The sequence below is a fragment of the Idiotropiscis lumnitzeri genome, chromosome 12 (genome assembly GCF_059441095.1).
Source record: "Idiotropiscis lumnitzeri isolate Australia: NSW breed Sydney's pygmy pipehorse chromosome 12, RoL_Ilum_1.0, whole genome shotgun sequence".
NCBI classification, from domain to species: domain Eukaryota; kingdom Metazoa; phylum Chordata; class Actinopteri; order Syngnathiformes; family Syngnathidae; genus Idiotropiscis; species Idiotropiscis lumnitzeri.
In genome coordinates, this window is record NC_142402.1 from 8,062,805 (window position 1) to 8,078,991 (window position 16,187).

A 16,187-nucleotide genomic window follows, 5' to 3' on the forward strand; every position below is an offset into this window, starting at 1 on the left:
ACGCGTTAGTGAAAGCCTGTGGCCGTGTGCGTGCATGTGTGCGTGTTTTCACCTGCTCCTGCTATGTGTTCCTGCAGGCGAGGCCAAGTCTCATTTTACAGCGGCTTTAATTAAAAAAAAAATCCGCTCTCTGGTGCACAAGACATCTCGTGAGCTGATCTCAAATTAGAATAAGATCAACGTTTAAGTAGCTGTTCTTTTTTTTTTTTTTTTGCTGGTTTCAGATTGGAGCTGATAGGCAAACAATTACTGGATTACAACACTCTGGGGTGGAGGGGGGATAATAGTCGGCGGAGCAAATTTATGGAATTTATTAATAGGAATAAAAACGAGCAATAAAATGATCATAGTACCACCAGTGACACCAGATTCCTGTGGATATCCGTTTTTCCACAGTTCTGCGTAATAAGCATCAATCAATAATGCAAATATTTTTTGGATGACGCACTGAGCGGAGTAAATATTCTGATGTTATCGTTCCAGTTCAGAAGGGTGCCACTGCCCAGTTTGAGACACGTGCGTGGGGATGCAACAATGCAAAAAAAAAAAAACATAAATCAACGGATTTATGGCATCCTCTTTATTCAAATGTTTTGTCCTCTAGCTCAGGGACACTGCGCCTCTACGCACCCCAGACTCATTTAACAGCCCGGGGAACATAAACAAGCGATGGAAACTATAGCACTATATCACGTCGCGAATTTAGCCCACATATTGGATGGCAAGCTTTTCGACAGTCTAGGAATCTCTTTATAGGGTTTAGAGGTCTTTCAGAAGTTACCACCACCCCCCGCCACTGCCGCCGCTCCCTTCCCTCCCCATCATAGCCCGGATTGGCCACAGTGAGGCTCATTTGCATGCGTGCCCGTATAAACCCTTTTGCGGAGACTGCAGCTCGCTTTGCGCTGAGAGCTGCACACCTTCAGGGGAGAGAGAGGAGCGCATCTAGTACGCACAGGCAGACTCATGGAACGTTTCTTACTCTTATTTTAAGTGAGGTGTTTTGTGGGACTTTTTCTTGACTAGTTGTACTCTGACATATTGCTGACATTGCTTTTGGGTGCAAAAATGAGGGAAACAAGGTGGCTGTTGTTGTTAGTCTCTTTGACAAGCCTGGCAGCTGTCACAAAGGCAAAGACAGTGAAGTACCAGACCTTCGAGGAAGACGCCCCGGGCACAGTGATCGGTAACTTGGCCAAGGACATCTCTGCCTCCGCGTATTCCTCTGCGGGCTCCCGGTCCAGTTTCAGGATGATGAAACAGTTCAACTCCTCTTTCATCCGTCTGAGAGAGAGCGACGGGCAGCTGAGCATCGGGGAGCGGATAGACAGGGAGCGCATCTGCAAACACACCCTGCAATGCCTCATCTCTTTTGACGTGGTAAGTTTTTCCAAGGAGCAGTTCAAGCTCATCCACGTCGAGGTGGAGGTCAAGGACATCAATGACAACTCCCCTGCGTTTCCTCGCAAAGAGTCAACTATGGACATCTCTGAAAACACCGCCGTAGGGACACGCATCCCACTGGACTTTGCCGTGGATGAGGACGTTGGGGTGAACTACATTCAAAGTTATCAGATCTCAGTTAACAGTCACTTTTCAATCGACGTGCTGAGCAGGGCCGATGGGGTTAAATATGCCGAACTGGTGCTCATGAAAGAATTGGACCGGGAGACTCAGGCTTCTTACGCACTGGAACTGGTCGCTATGGATGGCGGGAATCCGTCCCGCTCGGGAACCACGCGCGTTAACATCAAGGTGAGAGATTACAATGACAACAGCCCTGTTTTTGACCGGAACAGCTTCTCCGTGGACTTGCCAGAAGACTCCCCAGTGGGCACCCTGCTGCTGGACCTGAATGCAGAGGACCCAGACGAAGGGCTGAACGGCGAGGTGGTGTACGGATTTGGGCACCAGGTGCCCTTAGAGATCCGCCAACTCTTCAAAGTGGATAGAAAAAGCGGCAGGCTCACCCTGGAAAGTCCCATCGACTTTGAAAGTAAGAACACGTATGAGTTTGACGTCCAGGCCGCTGACTTAGGTCCGAACCCCAGCCCGGCCATATGCAAAATTGTGGTTCAGGTGCAAGATGTTAATGACAATGCGCCGGAGATCTCCATCACACCCATGACGTCCATCACTGCCGGGATAGCCTACATCACCGAGGCAGCAGCCAGGGAGAGTTTTGTGGCTCTGGTCAGTACCTCGGACAGAGATTCCGGAGCCAATGGTCAAGTGCACTGCACCCTCTATGGACACGATCACTTCAGACTGCAACAAGCCTACGAGGACAGCTTCATGATCGTCAGCACCAGCCCGTTGGACCGTGAGAAAATCCCCGAATATAACCTGACGGTGGTGGCCGAGGACTTGGGCTCTCCTCCCTTCAGAACCATCACTCAGTACACCATCCGTCTCACGGACGAGAATGACAACGCTCCATTATTCAGCAAGCCTGTGTACGAGGTGGCTGTGGTGGAGAACAACGCGCCTGGCGCGTACGTCACCACAGTGGTGGCACGGGACATGGACATGGGGCCAAACGGAAAGGTCACCTACAAACTAGCGGACACTTATTTCATGGGCTCCCCTATTTCCACATTTGTGTCGCTGGACCCTGCCAGTGGGTCTCTTTATGCGTTACGGAGCTTCAACTATGAAGTGATGAAGCAACTGGAGCTCCGAATCACAGCCAGCGATGGTGGCTCCCCGCCACTCTCTGGAAGCGCAAATGTTTTCCTGAGGGTGGTGGACCAGAATGATAACGCACCGACCATCACACACCCGGTGCTCAACAACGGCTCGGCTGAGGTGCTCCTGCCCCGGGACGCACCGAGCGGCTACGTCATCACACGGGTGGAGGCCCGAGATTCAGACGAGGGTGTCAACTCAGAGATTTCCTTCGGGCTGGCCACCAGTGAACCCTCCGTTTTCTCCGTCAACAAAGTCACGGGGGACATTTACCTGAACCGGATGCTCAGCCGCAACGTGGACGACACCTTGAGCGTTACCGTGACGGTGAGCGACAATGGCAGGCCCGCTCTCACCTCCACCGCCACGCTGCACTTCCTCATCATCGCCGGCTCCCCGCCGAGCGACCGCACCGTGTACCAGGCAGGCGGCGGGGGGGTCGTGTCCACGCAGTGGGACCTGTCCGTGGTCATCATCGTCGTCTTGGCGGGGAGCTGCACCCTCCTGCTGCTCGCCATCATCCTCATCGCTACCACCTGCAACCGCCACAGAGGGGACAAGAGTGGAGAGGACAGTGACTCTTACGGGGAGAAAGGCACACTGGAGCGGGGCAGGAACCACGTGGTCGGAAACCCGCTTCTGCCCTTGCACGCCACTGAGGGGACAACGAGTTTTGAGGGACACTCGTACAGCAGCCAGGCCCACGCCGGTGGCAGCGACATGTGCTCGGCCTCAGAGGATGGCAGCGAGGTCCCCTGCGTTTACGACTCCGACACAAACAGCAAACCAAGGGGGAATAAACATGAGGTGAGTGCGCCTTTTGTGACTTCAGAGTTGGGGAATCACGACTGATCACGGTGCATGGGTTATTGAACTCCAAATTGTCCTTGAAATGTGAACGCGAATGCTAGTTTGTCAATATGCGCCCTCGGATTCACTGGGAAAGGCTCCAGCTCTACTGCGACCCTCGAGAGGATGGAAAATGGATGCATGGATTTTGCCTAACTTAACTCTCCAATTTATTTCATTTGCAGGGATACTCCACATTGCCCGGCTATGGGAATGGAAAGGAGGCAGTGAGGCCAATCACCATCTGGAAGGGCAACTCTTACACCACCATCTCTGCCAGGGATCCTGCTTTCAGTGGCAAAGACAGTGGCAAGGGGGACAGCGACTTCAATGACAGTGACAGTGATGTGAGCGGAGACACTGGCTTGAAGAAAGATGGCACATCTGTTCCCCCGATGGGTGGCCAAAATGGTAAGCCGGGGGTGGAAAAGGTTCAAGGATTCTCTTTATTTGTCTCCCTAAGTAGGAATTTGTTTGAACATCAGCATCACATATAAAAAAAAACACATACACATTACATTAGTGCAATATATCCTATCACCCCCATTGGTTGTTCATGTTGATTAGCTTAATTGACCAAGGAATGATACATCAACTGTTAATTTTCACAGTTCACCAGAGGGTGTCTGATATAAGAATGTTGAGCTTCATTCACTGTTGTCCTACTTCATCATCTAATTCAATCTAATTCATCTCCTTTTTTTTGCTTTTTGAAGCATTGTGGGCCTGCACCAGTGAGTGCAAGCTTCTGGGTCATTCCGATCGCTGTTGGAGCCCCTCTGCAGTGAGAGCCAATGCAGCTCCCTCACCCGCCCCAACCGTCTCCTCCTTCAGCAGCCACTCCAAGACAGCTTCTTTGCCTCGGGACCCCCACCGCAGGGACAACTACTACCAAGCGCACATCCCCAAAACTGTGGGCCTGCAGAGCGTGTATGAGAAGGTGCTGGACAGGGAGTACGACTATGTCATGATCACCCCCACGAGGCCTGTGAGGGTGCAGGAGGTCTGCAGTGATGTAACTATCCCAGTGTACACACCCAGTCCAACACACTGTAACAACAATGATGCCTGAAGAGACTGTGCACATGTGTTTTCACAAATATATATAATATTTCACAATATTTAATTTATGTTCCCCTGGCAACGAGATGTGTAAAAAATATGTGAGGGCATATATCCTGTTTGTGAATATTTGCTTAATGTAAAAAAAAAAAAAAGTTCAATCACTTTCAGATTTCCTTCTTCATTTGACATGAACTGTATTATATGCAAGTTTTGTACATAGAGAGATTTTATTTTTGATAAAAAGCCATAATTAAGCGGACCCGTGTAAATACAAATCTTTAAGCATGCTTCTATTTAAACTCTCTGAGTACTGTTTTGCTGGAGGGCTCTAACATTATGAATCAAATTGATAATGATGTATGAAATGGTCTGAATGTAATATCATGTATTTGTACAGATTTTGTATTATCACAACGTTGTGACGGAAAATAAACTTTGAAATACTACACTGAAAACGTGTTTTTAGCAGGATTTTTGGGAGTGCTGTGAGGAATTATACACAAAGGCCTATAGGTGTCGCTGTTATGGCGGCACAAGACCTTGCATCACATTGAAGGTCACTTTAGCTCTGTGTGTGCGTGTGTTAATATAATAATACATTGGGGCTAATAAATCATTGTCACGTCGATAACCACCAAAACAATTTGATATGGAATTTTCCATCACCTAATATTTAAATTAGGCACTAGTTGTGGTCATATTAATGAGTCACAACCCAATGAAATACGTACATGACGCCATCTACTCTGCCAAAATGTACACTTTGAAGGGTGACCGTGAATATCTGCAAATTTATTTATTTTTTTTTAATTTATGCATTATTTTTCATGGTCGCCGCTTCTTACGTAGTTTTAGACTGTACGCACCTCACACCCAGAAAAATTATTTAACTGGCAAGTAATTACACAGTAAATTTTGTACCTTTTACCCTAAAAAGAGTATGTTTGGTCCCATTAAACAAGGTAAAATTTGAGAGTGAAAGATTAAGCGCAAAATTCAGCATGAAATTTAGTCGGTTAACTAGGACTAAATATAGTCGTTTGAGGGCAAAATGATTGGAAGTTATGAAATATTTTGTGTTTTTAGAACAGGCAACACATTTGACCCGTACTCATCAAAAGGCAATAGAAGAAATAACAAAATGTGAAGGATAAAGGTTGACTTGATTGATGGATGCAGGGGTATGGTGGCCATTGGGAATTTCGGGAGATTGCCAAAAGGCAGGTCCGTCCCCGGCTGAAATTTGCGCGTATCGGGGGCCAGTCCAACCCTCCCTACCCCTTCGTCGATGACTCAATTTCAGCGCATGTTGGCCACTGTACATGACAAATATGTTTGAGCGCTTGTCGATCGCCATCCACATTTCCCGTGGTAAATTTTGGTCACAGTACATCCGTGGTTGTATGGATAATTACACAGTAGACCTTTGACTTTTACACACATTAAAACAATGCATCGTCTTTTTTTTTTTTTTACATGTTGTGCCACATTTTTTTTGTCATTGTGTTTTACCTCAACGCAGTTTGACGGTTTGGGTTATTAAATTATTTCCAAAGCTAATTTCCCCGCACAATAAAAGCTCTTGCTCTCTCTCTCGTCCTCTCTCTCTCTCACTCTTTCTCTCGTTCTCTCTCTTTCTCTAACTATCTATCTAGCTATGGCAGCAATGGAGAGGAACGACTGAATGCAAGAGGATAATCATTTTCTCATAAAAGTTGGCTTATTCTATATGTTATAAGTACAAGTCCACTTGCAAGCAAGTCCCAAGTTACTTTAGAAACAAACAAGCAAGTCAAGTGGAGTCCTTGCAAAATTTAAAGCAGGTTTCATTTATTATCGTGATATATAATGACTGTTTTGAGGATGTATACTTTATTCCATATCATACATGACTATGCAGAAAGAGAAATAGAGAATCTGATTAATATGTAGCCATTTTTTCTCAACTCCAATCCCAGTAAGGGTTAGTTTTTACCATTGAAGACGTGATTTTTGTTCCATCTTTTTTGTAATGTTGAAAACGTGATCCCCCCCCCCCCCCCCCCCCCATCTTTTTAAGACACTCTGGGTCGGTGGGCAGACCAAGGTCTACACATGTTCATAATTCTTAACACATCATGCAAAATGCTGTAAGCCAATGTTGAAGTGGGTCCTGACAGGGAAAAACGCCTACGAGTCGCAACGAGATTCGAAGAGCTGCTCGTCTTCTTTTTCGAAGAAGGTTGGGTGGCCTCTTCACCCTCCTCTTCATCAGAAAGGGAGAGGGAGAGAGAGAGAGAGAGAGAGAGAGAGAGAGAGAGAGAGAGAGAGAGAGAGAGAGAGAGAGAGCGAGAGAGAGAGAGAGAGAGAGAGAGAGAGAGCGAGAGAGCGAGAGGGTAAAAAACTGAGTGAGTGAGAGAGACATTGAGCAAGTGTTACGGGGATCCTCAGGTGTTTGCTCCAGTCATGGCCGGGAACTCCGAGAAAGTACCGATCGCCTCCGCGGGACCGGAGGACTTGCAGCAGTTCATGCCTCCAGTAAGATTCGACTCACGCAGACCGAATGGTTCAACATGGGGGGCATATGGCTTCGGTCTACAATCGGTCATAATGAACAGACTTTAAAATGCTTACAGTGTTAACCCCGTGATGGTTCAGGGTCCATGTTTTTGCGCATTTTCGCTATATTTGCAGGCGTACTCCACCGTGGCAGTAAAACCTGCTGCAACCGGGCGCGTTCTGAAGGCCGGGATCGCGGTGCTTATCGCCGGAGTCCTGTTGCTTCTCCTGGGGGCCGTTGGAGCGTTCTACTTCTGGAACAACAATGAAAAACACGTAAGACAGTTGTCCCTGTGAGTTCAAGCGTGTGCTATGATGAGGCACTTAAATGGGACATTAAGTCTGTTCTGCCAGACAAATTCATTTGGGTGCAGCAGCAGCAGGAGTAGCAACTTTGTTTTTTTTTTAAAACGTTCCTAGGCACACACAAGATAGACTTCCCAAAAAAATGGCACAAATTTAGCCATTTAAATTAGGCACAAACTGCAGTTTGGGGGGAAAATCTCCAAACTGGAGACAGTTTTTTTTTTGCACTGTATGAAAACATGGATCTAAGTTAAACAAGACATGCTCCACGATTGAGTGCATGAATGGAGCCCTTGTTTACATGTGGAGGATCTTGGAAGGATGGGGATGGGGTGGGCTGGGGGGCTTCTCTGGTCCCGCTGATGCTCCAGGGGCAAGAGGTGTGTAAGAGGAGAGGGGGAAAGCACAGTTTCCTGCTTGTTTGCCTGCGGCGTGGCAAATAATTATGGCCTATATAGACCCTTTCATAATATTTGTTAAAAAAAAGTGTTGTGATATATTCAGGCGATTGAAAAGTGACTGACTCCTGCTGAAGTGAAATGATGGGGGTGGGGGGACGTGTGTCAGGGGTTGCGCCACCAGATATACCCCAAGAGATTTCATTTCCCTCCCATTTTACTTTGCGGGAATGAAAATTAATCCAGCGGAACCAACAAGTGAGGAGGATAAAACAAGTGGATCCAGTGGCAGCGTTAGCTTTAATGACGCTTTATGCTTGTGGTAAGGAAGAACGTCATTTGTAATTGTTGATTGTCAAGCAACCGGAACTTGTCACCTTGTATTTTCACTCTGGCTGAGTCCAAATTCACAGGCTTGGTCCTGCAACTTGCGCATTTTCACTTTTTGCACGACTCAATCGCATTTGGTGTCCAAATTCACACAAGTCGCTTTGGTTCCTGTATCGTTAAAGGAAGCCTTTGAAGGTCTTGAAGGTCCCAACCTGTAAATGATCTTTTTAGAATTTGGAAACCACGTGCAGTCGAGTTGTGCCCGAAGTGACGTCTTGCGGCCAAAAATGCGGCCTTCAGAAGATGCATTCTGCAAATTTAGACACAGCCTCACAGTCCCTCTATACTAGTGCTTCTCAAATAATGGGATGGCCCCCTCTTGGGGGGCGCGGTGCAATATGCGACATGCTTTTTTTTCGGCCATACTACAATAGAGTGTAATTGCACATCTACTCCAGTAGTTGGCAGTGGTGCTCCCATTGCCCATTGTGCGCAGCGAGTATTAACGCTATGGTGTAAGTTTGTTTTGCAATGAAAATCCTGTAATTTATAGTTGCAGCGGAGAGTGGTGGTGGGGTGGGGGTGCGAATTGATTTCTTTTTGCTGGGGGAGGGGCGCAACAGAAAATAATTGAGAAGCACTGCTGTATACCAATATACAAGATAAAGTTAGCTCCTCCCCCAAAATACCGAAATCTTCACCAACGACGCCATCGAATTCCTTGACAACAAATCATTGAAGACCCCTTATCTACCCACAAGGGAGCGCAAATTCCCCGTGCAAATATCGACGATTTACAGTGATGCTAGTAGAAAAACATTTCAAGGAGCATTTTTGGCAGAGCGGGCAAGTTGCACCCTCGGAATGTGAAACAGAGGACTGGGGGTGGGAATGACTCTCATACCTTACATGCCAGCGTGTGTTTGTGTGTGTGTGTGCAGGTCTACAATGTCCACTACAGCATGAGCATCAATGGCAAAGTGGAGGAAGGCACGATGGAAATCGACACAGAGAACAACATGGAAAAGTTTAGCACGGGCAGCGGGGCGGACGAGGCCGTGGAGGTCCATGATTTTGAGATTGTGAGTGAGCCAGCACCTCGGGGCACCTGTGTGTGGAAATAGCACCACAAAAAGTTTTCTGAATATAAATCTCATTTTCAGTATCAGCAACTCAAAATCAAACGTAAAGAGTTTTTTTTATTTTTGTAAGATGTCTGTAATCCCAGTGAGATGCAAACTAATTTTTCCAATTATTAATCTTGGATTGGTAGTATAATTAGGGCAGGTGATGTACAGTGTTGTTGTCGTCATCTAGACCACTGGTCCCCAGACGTTTTTTTCCGCCGTGGACCAGTTCACACAACTCCGGCAACGGCGGGGTGGGGAGGTGCCGCTGGCCGCCTAGTGTCACGAGCGGGCTTCGTACGTGCTATCGTTATTTATTTCGGTAGCTTGTAACAAAAGCCTCTTGACGCTGGTCAACTGCAATTTTAAAAAAAAATATTTCCATCTGTGCTGCCCGGCGCGGACCGGTAGCCAGCCACAGCCCAGTGGTTGGGGACCACTGATCTAGAACGAGTCAGACAACTTTTTTTTTCCTCTCTCCAGGGAATCACAGGGATCCGGTTTTCAGGGGGCGAGAAGTGCTTCATCAAGACCCAAGTGAAGGCCCGCCTGCCTGATGTGGACGGTCTTGATCAGGACTCGATGACCTTTGACCTGGTGGGTTGGGTCTTCTGTGTTGCATGTTCTCTTCCGGTAGAATGATGGATGGATTTTGTCATTGTTTAGTGTGCTTGTCTTATGGAGAAGAATACAGAGAAACAAATCATCCTGCTATATGACTACAGGTTATTTTGCGCTACTTATTTCTTGCAAGTGTATGATAGTGAAATTTAATTCCTCCCAAGGCCCGGGGAGAGTTAGAAAAATAATTCAAAATGGGAGTCAATCACTGAGAGGAAAATTTAAAACAGCAAACACAACACGTCAATAATTGTGTTCCATTGTGTCTTAAATCATTTTATCATATCACATATTACCACTGATTGGTTAAATAAGGGACAGTCAATCGACTTATTAACAGAAGTTCCCTTTGGTTTCCTTTTTCAGTCCAGGATGTTTACCACTAGAACAAAGTGTAGCGGATTTAGCGGATAACAAACAAAGAGTAGTCGACATTCATTATATTGTATGCACACACACGCACACACGTCACTGTGATTGTTCAACTGAAGCTGTCTGATAATTAAATTCATTTAATTCCCCCATAAGCTTCACATCCGCATAAATCCACATCACCAGAATTGCCTTCATCAACACACACGCGCGCACACGCGCTCATACACACACAAGTCATTACCACGCAAGGCGGTTCTTATTGCCTTTCTCTGCGTCATAAATGATCATTTATTTCACATTTGCGCTTTTGTGCTTGATTGTGCTACGGCTCTCTTTGCCTTCGAAATGATCGTTTTTTTTTTTTTTTTTGTCATATGTGTGTGTAAACAGGGAGATGTTCTAATGGTTGCTGCAGGCTTGTCATTTACTATAATTTAGAGTGATGGCATAGTGCATATGGGTTGGACACACACGCACGCACGCACACACACGCACACACACACACACACGCACAGACACAAAATACCCACACGAACTCCTGCCAGCGAGAATGGGTCAAATAAACTCTTATTAGCTGTGCAGTGGGGAAAGACCCCCGCCTCTTATTTTCCCCTCTAGCAAGTCATTTGTGCCGGACAAAATAAAAGACAGAAGTAGGTCTGTGAGGTTCGATCCCCCGCAACAAATGCCTCTGACTAAAAAAATACTTACACTTTCGGGGCGTGAATGTTTGCAGTCTACAAACCTCATTCGTTTATCAATCCATTCAATCTTTTCCCTCCCTGTAGATGTAGATGAGTTGTGACATCATGTATTCAGCTAAATGTAGTGCAAATAGGATCGGCAGGCTCAAGGCCCCGAGGGTCCTTCGCTTGATTTGTTGCTGTTCAGAGGGGATAGAATACTCGTGGAAAAGGCTACCGTGATAAATCACGGGAGGTTTGAAGCTTTTCAGCAGCCGGTTGCGTGCGCGTGTGAAGGCTCATTTCTTCTTTCGGCTCTCAAAGGAGGACGAGGTGATGCCGGCCAAATTTGAGGATGACCTCATATGGGTGGCGGCTGGTGCGCCACTCTCAGACGCCTCTTTCCTCAGTGACAAGATCAAGGACTTGTGTGGAGATCTGCCCATCTTTTGGCTCCGTCCCACTTATTCTACCAGTAAGCATTCACACAGCTCATACATTAAAGATTGGCATTAAAATGAGGATGAAAAAAGAAAATTCATATATATATATATATATATATACGCACATACAAACACTGTAGTTAGAAATGGCACGGCAGTTTCGAATGTAGTTTCATAAAAATTACAGATTTCTAGCCTTCGAGGGGATTAAACTTGTTCAAAAGTTTTTGTTCTTCACATGATTTCAAAACACTGCCAAAAGTTTGCGATCAGATGGCGTCCCGCAGCAGCGCCATTGCGCTCTGAAAAGTTCGTGATGTCGTGCAGGCAGTCAAAGGAAGACGAGGGCTGCCCCCCGCCGCCGCCGTCAGGCACCCATGGATGAGGAAGAAGAGGACGTGGAGGCAGAGTTCAACCCGGAGAACCCCTATCAGGTGAGTCACACACACAAAGGTGCAAATTCTTCCCCACTTGCCTCGCCACAAATGTCCACTCGGATCTGCATTTTACCTGAGGAGGCTTTGTGGGAGGAGTTTCTCACAGCAGCAGATGCCGAGGTCACAGCGGAGGGCGGCCGATTGTCACTGCAAATTTGAGCGTGTCCGTTTGTTTCCTTCTGCGAGGGGCTCTTTGGGACAACTTTCCTTTCAGCAGCGAGGTGCTATGAATAATTCCACAGACACTCCCCTCCTCCGGCCTGTTTGCCCTGCTGAGCTCACACAGACTCCATACATACACTTGGTCACCCCTGCCCTCCCGTGCTCCATACACCCATCTTTGTCCCTTCAACGCACGGCTCCCTCGCTCTCTTCTTAATCCTCTTTTTTACCCACCAGAGCAAACCGCCCCCCTCCTTCCTTTGCAACTGGGGGGCAAACAGAAAGCGGTTTGAACCCTCTGTGCTAAAAAAGGAACTATTTCACAACATGAGAGCTAGAGTGAGCAGGTGAATGACTTTCATCGAGCATGCTAATAACAAAAAATGTTAAAACGTGACCACAAACAAAAGTGCTTGGTTTCATATTTTTGCTCAGTATATAAATAGTGATCTATCCGATTTGCACTCACTGATCTCAGTCCTCTGCATCCTCTCAGAACAACCTTGAGGGGGAGGACACCATGAGCATTGACCCCAGGTTGGACCACGAGGGCGTTTGCTGCAGAGAGTGCCGTCGCGGTTACACCCACTGCCAGAGGATCTGCGAGCCACTGGGTGGCTACCACCCGTGGCCGTACCATTACAGAGGCTGCCGAGTGGCCTGTAGGGTGATCATGCCTTGCAACTGGTGGGTGGCACGTATTCTGGGCATTGTGTAAACGGCACCCACTCGGAACATGGCCGGTGGGAGGCATTGGGTATTTTTTGGAAAAGTGGAGGAGATGAGCAACAAAATGAAGTGAGATGTGTGTCTTCTGGGTTTTCATATACTGTAGGTAGCATTTGGTCTGAGGAGGCACTTCGGTGCAAGTAGACGTAAGATAGGACACTGACTGAAGGGGAAAATATTCACTTGCAAGGTAAAACATTTTGAACTTCTTGTCACGAGGATTGATTCAAATTAATATATTACAATATGACTTATATTGCGATAGGATAAGCATATATTTATGATTGTAATCTGGGCTTTATTCCCTTCCTGTTGAATGTAAATAAATGTAAAGGGTGCAACATTCTATTTACAGCAGTCAGCATTTTTTGTGTAATGTCTCATCAGTTCTGAAAGAAACAGTTCTGACCTCTGTGTTCCCTCCCCAACTTTCTAAGTTCCCTCTGCATATGTAGTAAATTCCACTCATTAAGCAGGATGCTGTAGGATTAAGGACCCCTCATCCAAATGTATTTTTAGCTGTATTGGGGAGGCAATTTCAAAGTGCAATATCACATAATAAACATTTTTGATGTTTATTAAAAATTGACTTGTTATTCCATCATACATATTGGCAGAGATGGGCATTCTGTGCCAGGGCCGGAACGGATGAAGTTTTCTTTCTAAAGGATGGACTACGCAAGGACAGAAGTGGGTTTTTGTCCATCCTTGTAAACCGCGGGTATAGAATTAAAATATTTGCACTCTGAGCTGAATGAAATCTTGCAAAGCTGTTGCGTGAACTGGCCCCTTTAACTAAGAGTTCAACTGAGAGAGTGAGCAAGCGAGCGAGAGAGACTCAAAGTCGGCAAAAACGCGGAAGCAACATGCGCTGCTATGTGAAGAAGCAATTGAGAGCCAAAATAAGCATCAGAACCTGCATTTAATTTGAGCAAAGGGATGAAGTGCAATAAATACAGCCAGAATTTGTATGACAAGAAAAGTCTGAGAAAGGTTGTGCTACGCTCTGTAACGATAGCTACGTTTGGCATCATTCGGGGCAGAAAAAGCGTCTACCAGGGTTTCTAATAGAGATAATACCCCATTTAAAAACGTGGAGACCCACAGCTATTAGTCCTAAGTGGCTAATATATGTACAAATGCGTTTTTATGGGTACATTCAGATATTGTGGCTTTTAATTAGGCGTTTTGTCTTGCCATGCCTGGACTTTTTCATTTTGGGGTGGTGGTGGGGGATACGAGGGGGAGTTGGGACGGACTGGTGAAATGCGAGGACAGAAGCATTGTAAAAGGACGATAACGGACGGGGGACGGAGGACAATTATTTTATGAATAAGGACGGAGGGTCGGCCCGGCAAAATATGGTAAAGAGCCCATCTCTGCATATTGGTCTCTTTGGTTGATGTACACTCGCTGCTCTTTCACATTAAAAGCATATTCTGGTTTTGCGAGCTGCTCTAAAGGGACACACAGAAGTTTCCAGAGTTCTTTAATGTGAGAGTTGCATCTCGCTAGAACTCTTTAATGAGACTAAAGCGTCTGCAGCCGTCATGCTACCAGATCTTACCCACGATGCAAAGTGCTTAGCTCTTTTTGATGTCACAGTGATGCCTCGGGCCCGGGTCGGAGGTAAGGATGAGGGCGGTGAGTTTGTGTGTCAACTATCCTGGATGAATGTTTTGTGTGTGTGCTAACTTGCATCTTGAGCCACAAATGAGCGTTTGATCATCCCTGGAGATGAAGGAATGTGTGAGAAATTTTACGTGTGGCTGAGTACGAGAGGCAGGAGAGGATTTGGAGGCTTGCCAATATTAATGCTCTTATGGCAAAGGACGCCCACTCCTGGTCGTAGCTTCAGAGTTAGGAGTGTAATGATTTATTAAATTAATCGATGCTAGGCAGTGACATCAATCGCTGTTGGACTGGTTTATAATCGATGCTGAACACACACTGCCACAGAATTCTTACAAGTTATTGATTTTGTTGACATCACGAACAAAATAATTTTATGCTCCCAATCCCCTTAACTTTTATCCATGTTTGAATGTTATTTTTGTTGTAATCATCATACTTGTTTTTTGCTTGTGCCTGTCATCGTGGGGCGATCATGGCGGCGAGGAAGAGATATTTAAGACAAAACAACATGTTCATTTGTGTGGATTCCCTGTGACTGGCTGGCGACCAGTTCAGGGTGTAGTGTGCCTTTCGCCCGTAGTCAGCTGGGATAGGCTCCGGCACCCTCCCACGACCCTGTACAGGATAAGCGGTGTGGATAATGACATGACATGACATTTGTGTGGAAGAATTTTGCCAGAGAGGAAATCTTGACAAAACCATTGCTGTGTCCACGGCCTTTGCTAATGTCCGGCGAAATATAATGCAAACTCGACAATATGTCAATGCATCTCTAACGGTGCCGTTCCATTAAAAACAGCAACATCGCTGAAGAATCTTCTGCGGTGGCTGCAGCTTTGCCAGCTCCTTCGTAAGGAAAGTAGCAATTGGCTGTCCTAAAAGTGGCGAAATGACCCAATTTGCATAATTTACCTTATGTGCGTGCTGTAACGGACGCTGAGGGAGAGGAATAACGTCATGGGAGGGAAAAAAACAAACAGACAGACAAAACCCCCACCCTAATTATGTTTAGAATTACAAAATAACTTTGCGCTGTTGTGTCTTGTTTGGACCGGCCGGCAAAAGTGAGCCAGACGTGAGGTGGAATTACTCAAGTTTTCTTTTTTTTTAAGTTTAGTTTTCTTGAGTTTGGTTTGGTCACAATGAAACATGAACATTGTAACCTTATTTTTTGTATTGTATTTATTGTAACCTTAAACTTTCATTTATTTAGACAAAAAAAAAACCAACCAAACATTTATCCCACCGTGACTGGAAACCATGGCGGAGAAAGTGTCAGATTCGCATGTGCAATTCATTTGCAGTCTGGACACGCATGGGTGACTATCTCCAACTGTGACTGCAGGTGGGAGAGGCTGCTGCGGGAGGACTGGGGTGACTGTGAATCCTCTGGGACAAGGGAGAGACAGACGGAAGCACCCGCTGCTTGTCCAGAACAAAAACGATGCATGCGTTCACATCAGTCGCCAATAACACCAGAAAAAGTTGCTAGATTTGTCGCTAGTCATTTTTTTTTTTTTTGCAAGCGTCGCTAGAGGGTCTGAAAACTCGCTAATGGCAAAAATGGTTAACTTTTACTTACAGCCGTACGCCAAACAGAACAATTATTCATTTAAATGAATGTGAAAATATACTAGTTTAAAATTAAGTTTGTATTTTTGCTCCATATATGAGAATGTTGTCTATTGTAAAGATGTATGAAGCACTTTATCAAGAATTTCTTTAAATTGATATTTCAATTAACAAAAAAGAACCAGCTTGTTCTGATAAGGCAAGTTAAGGTATAAAGAGATTCTAACAA

General features: G+C 45.9%; 2 protein-coding genes across 2 annotated transcripts; both read left to right on the top strand.

Annotated features, from left to right (window-relative positions):
- The first annotated feature begins 915 nt into the window (after positions 1-915).
- Positions 916-5,042, top strand: LOC148325713 (protocadherin-8-like). The gene is made up of 3 exons (XM_088312022.1): positions 916-3,495; positions 3,723-3,948; positions 4,254-5,042. The coding sequence occupies exons 1-3, from the start codon at positions 1,069-1,071 to the stop codon at positions 4,607-4,609; spliced, it is 3,009 nt and encodes a 1,002-aa protein (XP_088168148.1). The 5' UTR covers positions 916-1,068; the 3' UTR covers positions 4,610-5,042.
- Positions 5,043-6,950: 1,908 nt separating this feature from the next.
- On the top strand, positions 6,951-13,293 carry LOC148325714 (leukocyte cell-derived chemotaxin 1-like). Its single transcript, XM_088312073.1, has 7 exons — positions 6,951-7,119; positions 7,276-7,416; positions 9,116-9,256; positions 9,785-9,898; positions 11,305-11,455; positions 11,751-11,857; positions 12,519-13,293. The coding sequence occupies exons 1-7, from the start codon at positions 7,048-7,050 to the stop codon at positions 12,738-12,740; spliced, it is 948 nt and encodes a 315-aa protein (XP_088168199.1). The 5' UTR covers positions 6,951-7,047; the 3' UTR covers positions 12,741-13,293.
- The last annotated feature ends 2,894 nt before the right edge of the window (positions 13,294-16,187 follow it).

Excerpts from the sequence above, each read along its gene's own strand:
- LOC148325713 (XM_088312022.1), top strand. The coding sequence starts at position 1,069 with ATGAGGGAAACAAGGTGGCTGTTGTTGTTAGTCTCTTTGACAAGCCTG. Across the intron at positions 3,496-3,722 it reads CAAGGGGGAATAAACATGAG|GGATACTCCACATTGCCCGG; the intron begins GTGAGTGCGCCT and ends TTTCATTTGCAG. Across the intron at positions 3,949-4,253 it reads CCCGATGGGTGGCCAAAATG|CATTGTGGGCCTGCACCAGT; the intron begins GTAAGCCGGGGG and ends TGCTTTTTGAAG.
- LOC148325714 (XM_088312073.1), top strand. The coding sequence starts at position 7,048 with ATGGCCGGGAACTCCGAGAAAGTACCGATCGCCTCCGCGGGACCGGAG. Across the intron at positions 7,417-9,115 it reads GGAACAACAATGAAAAACAC|GTCTACAATGTCCACTACAG; the intron begins GTAAGACAGTTG and ends GTGTGTGTGCAG. Across the intron at positions 9,899-11,304 it reads ACTCGATGACCTTTGACCTG|GAGGACGAGGTGATGCCGGC; the intron begins GTGGGTTGGGTC and ends CGGCTCTCAAAG.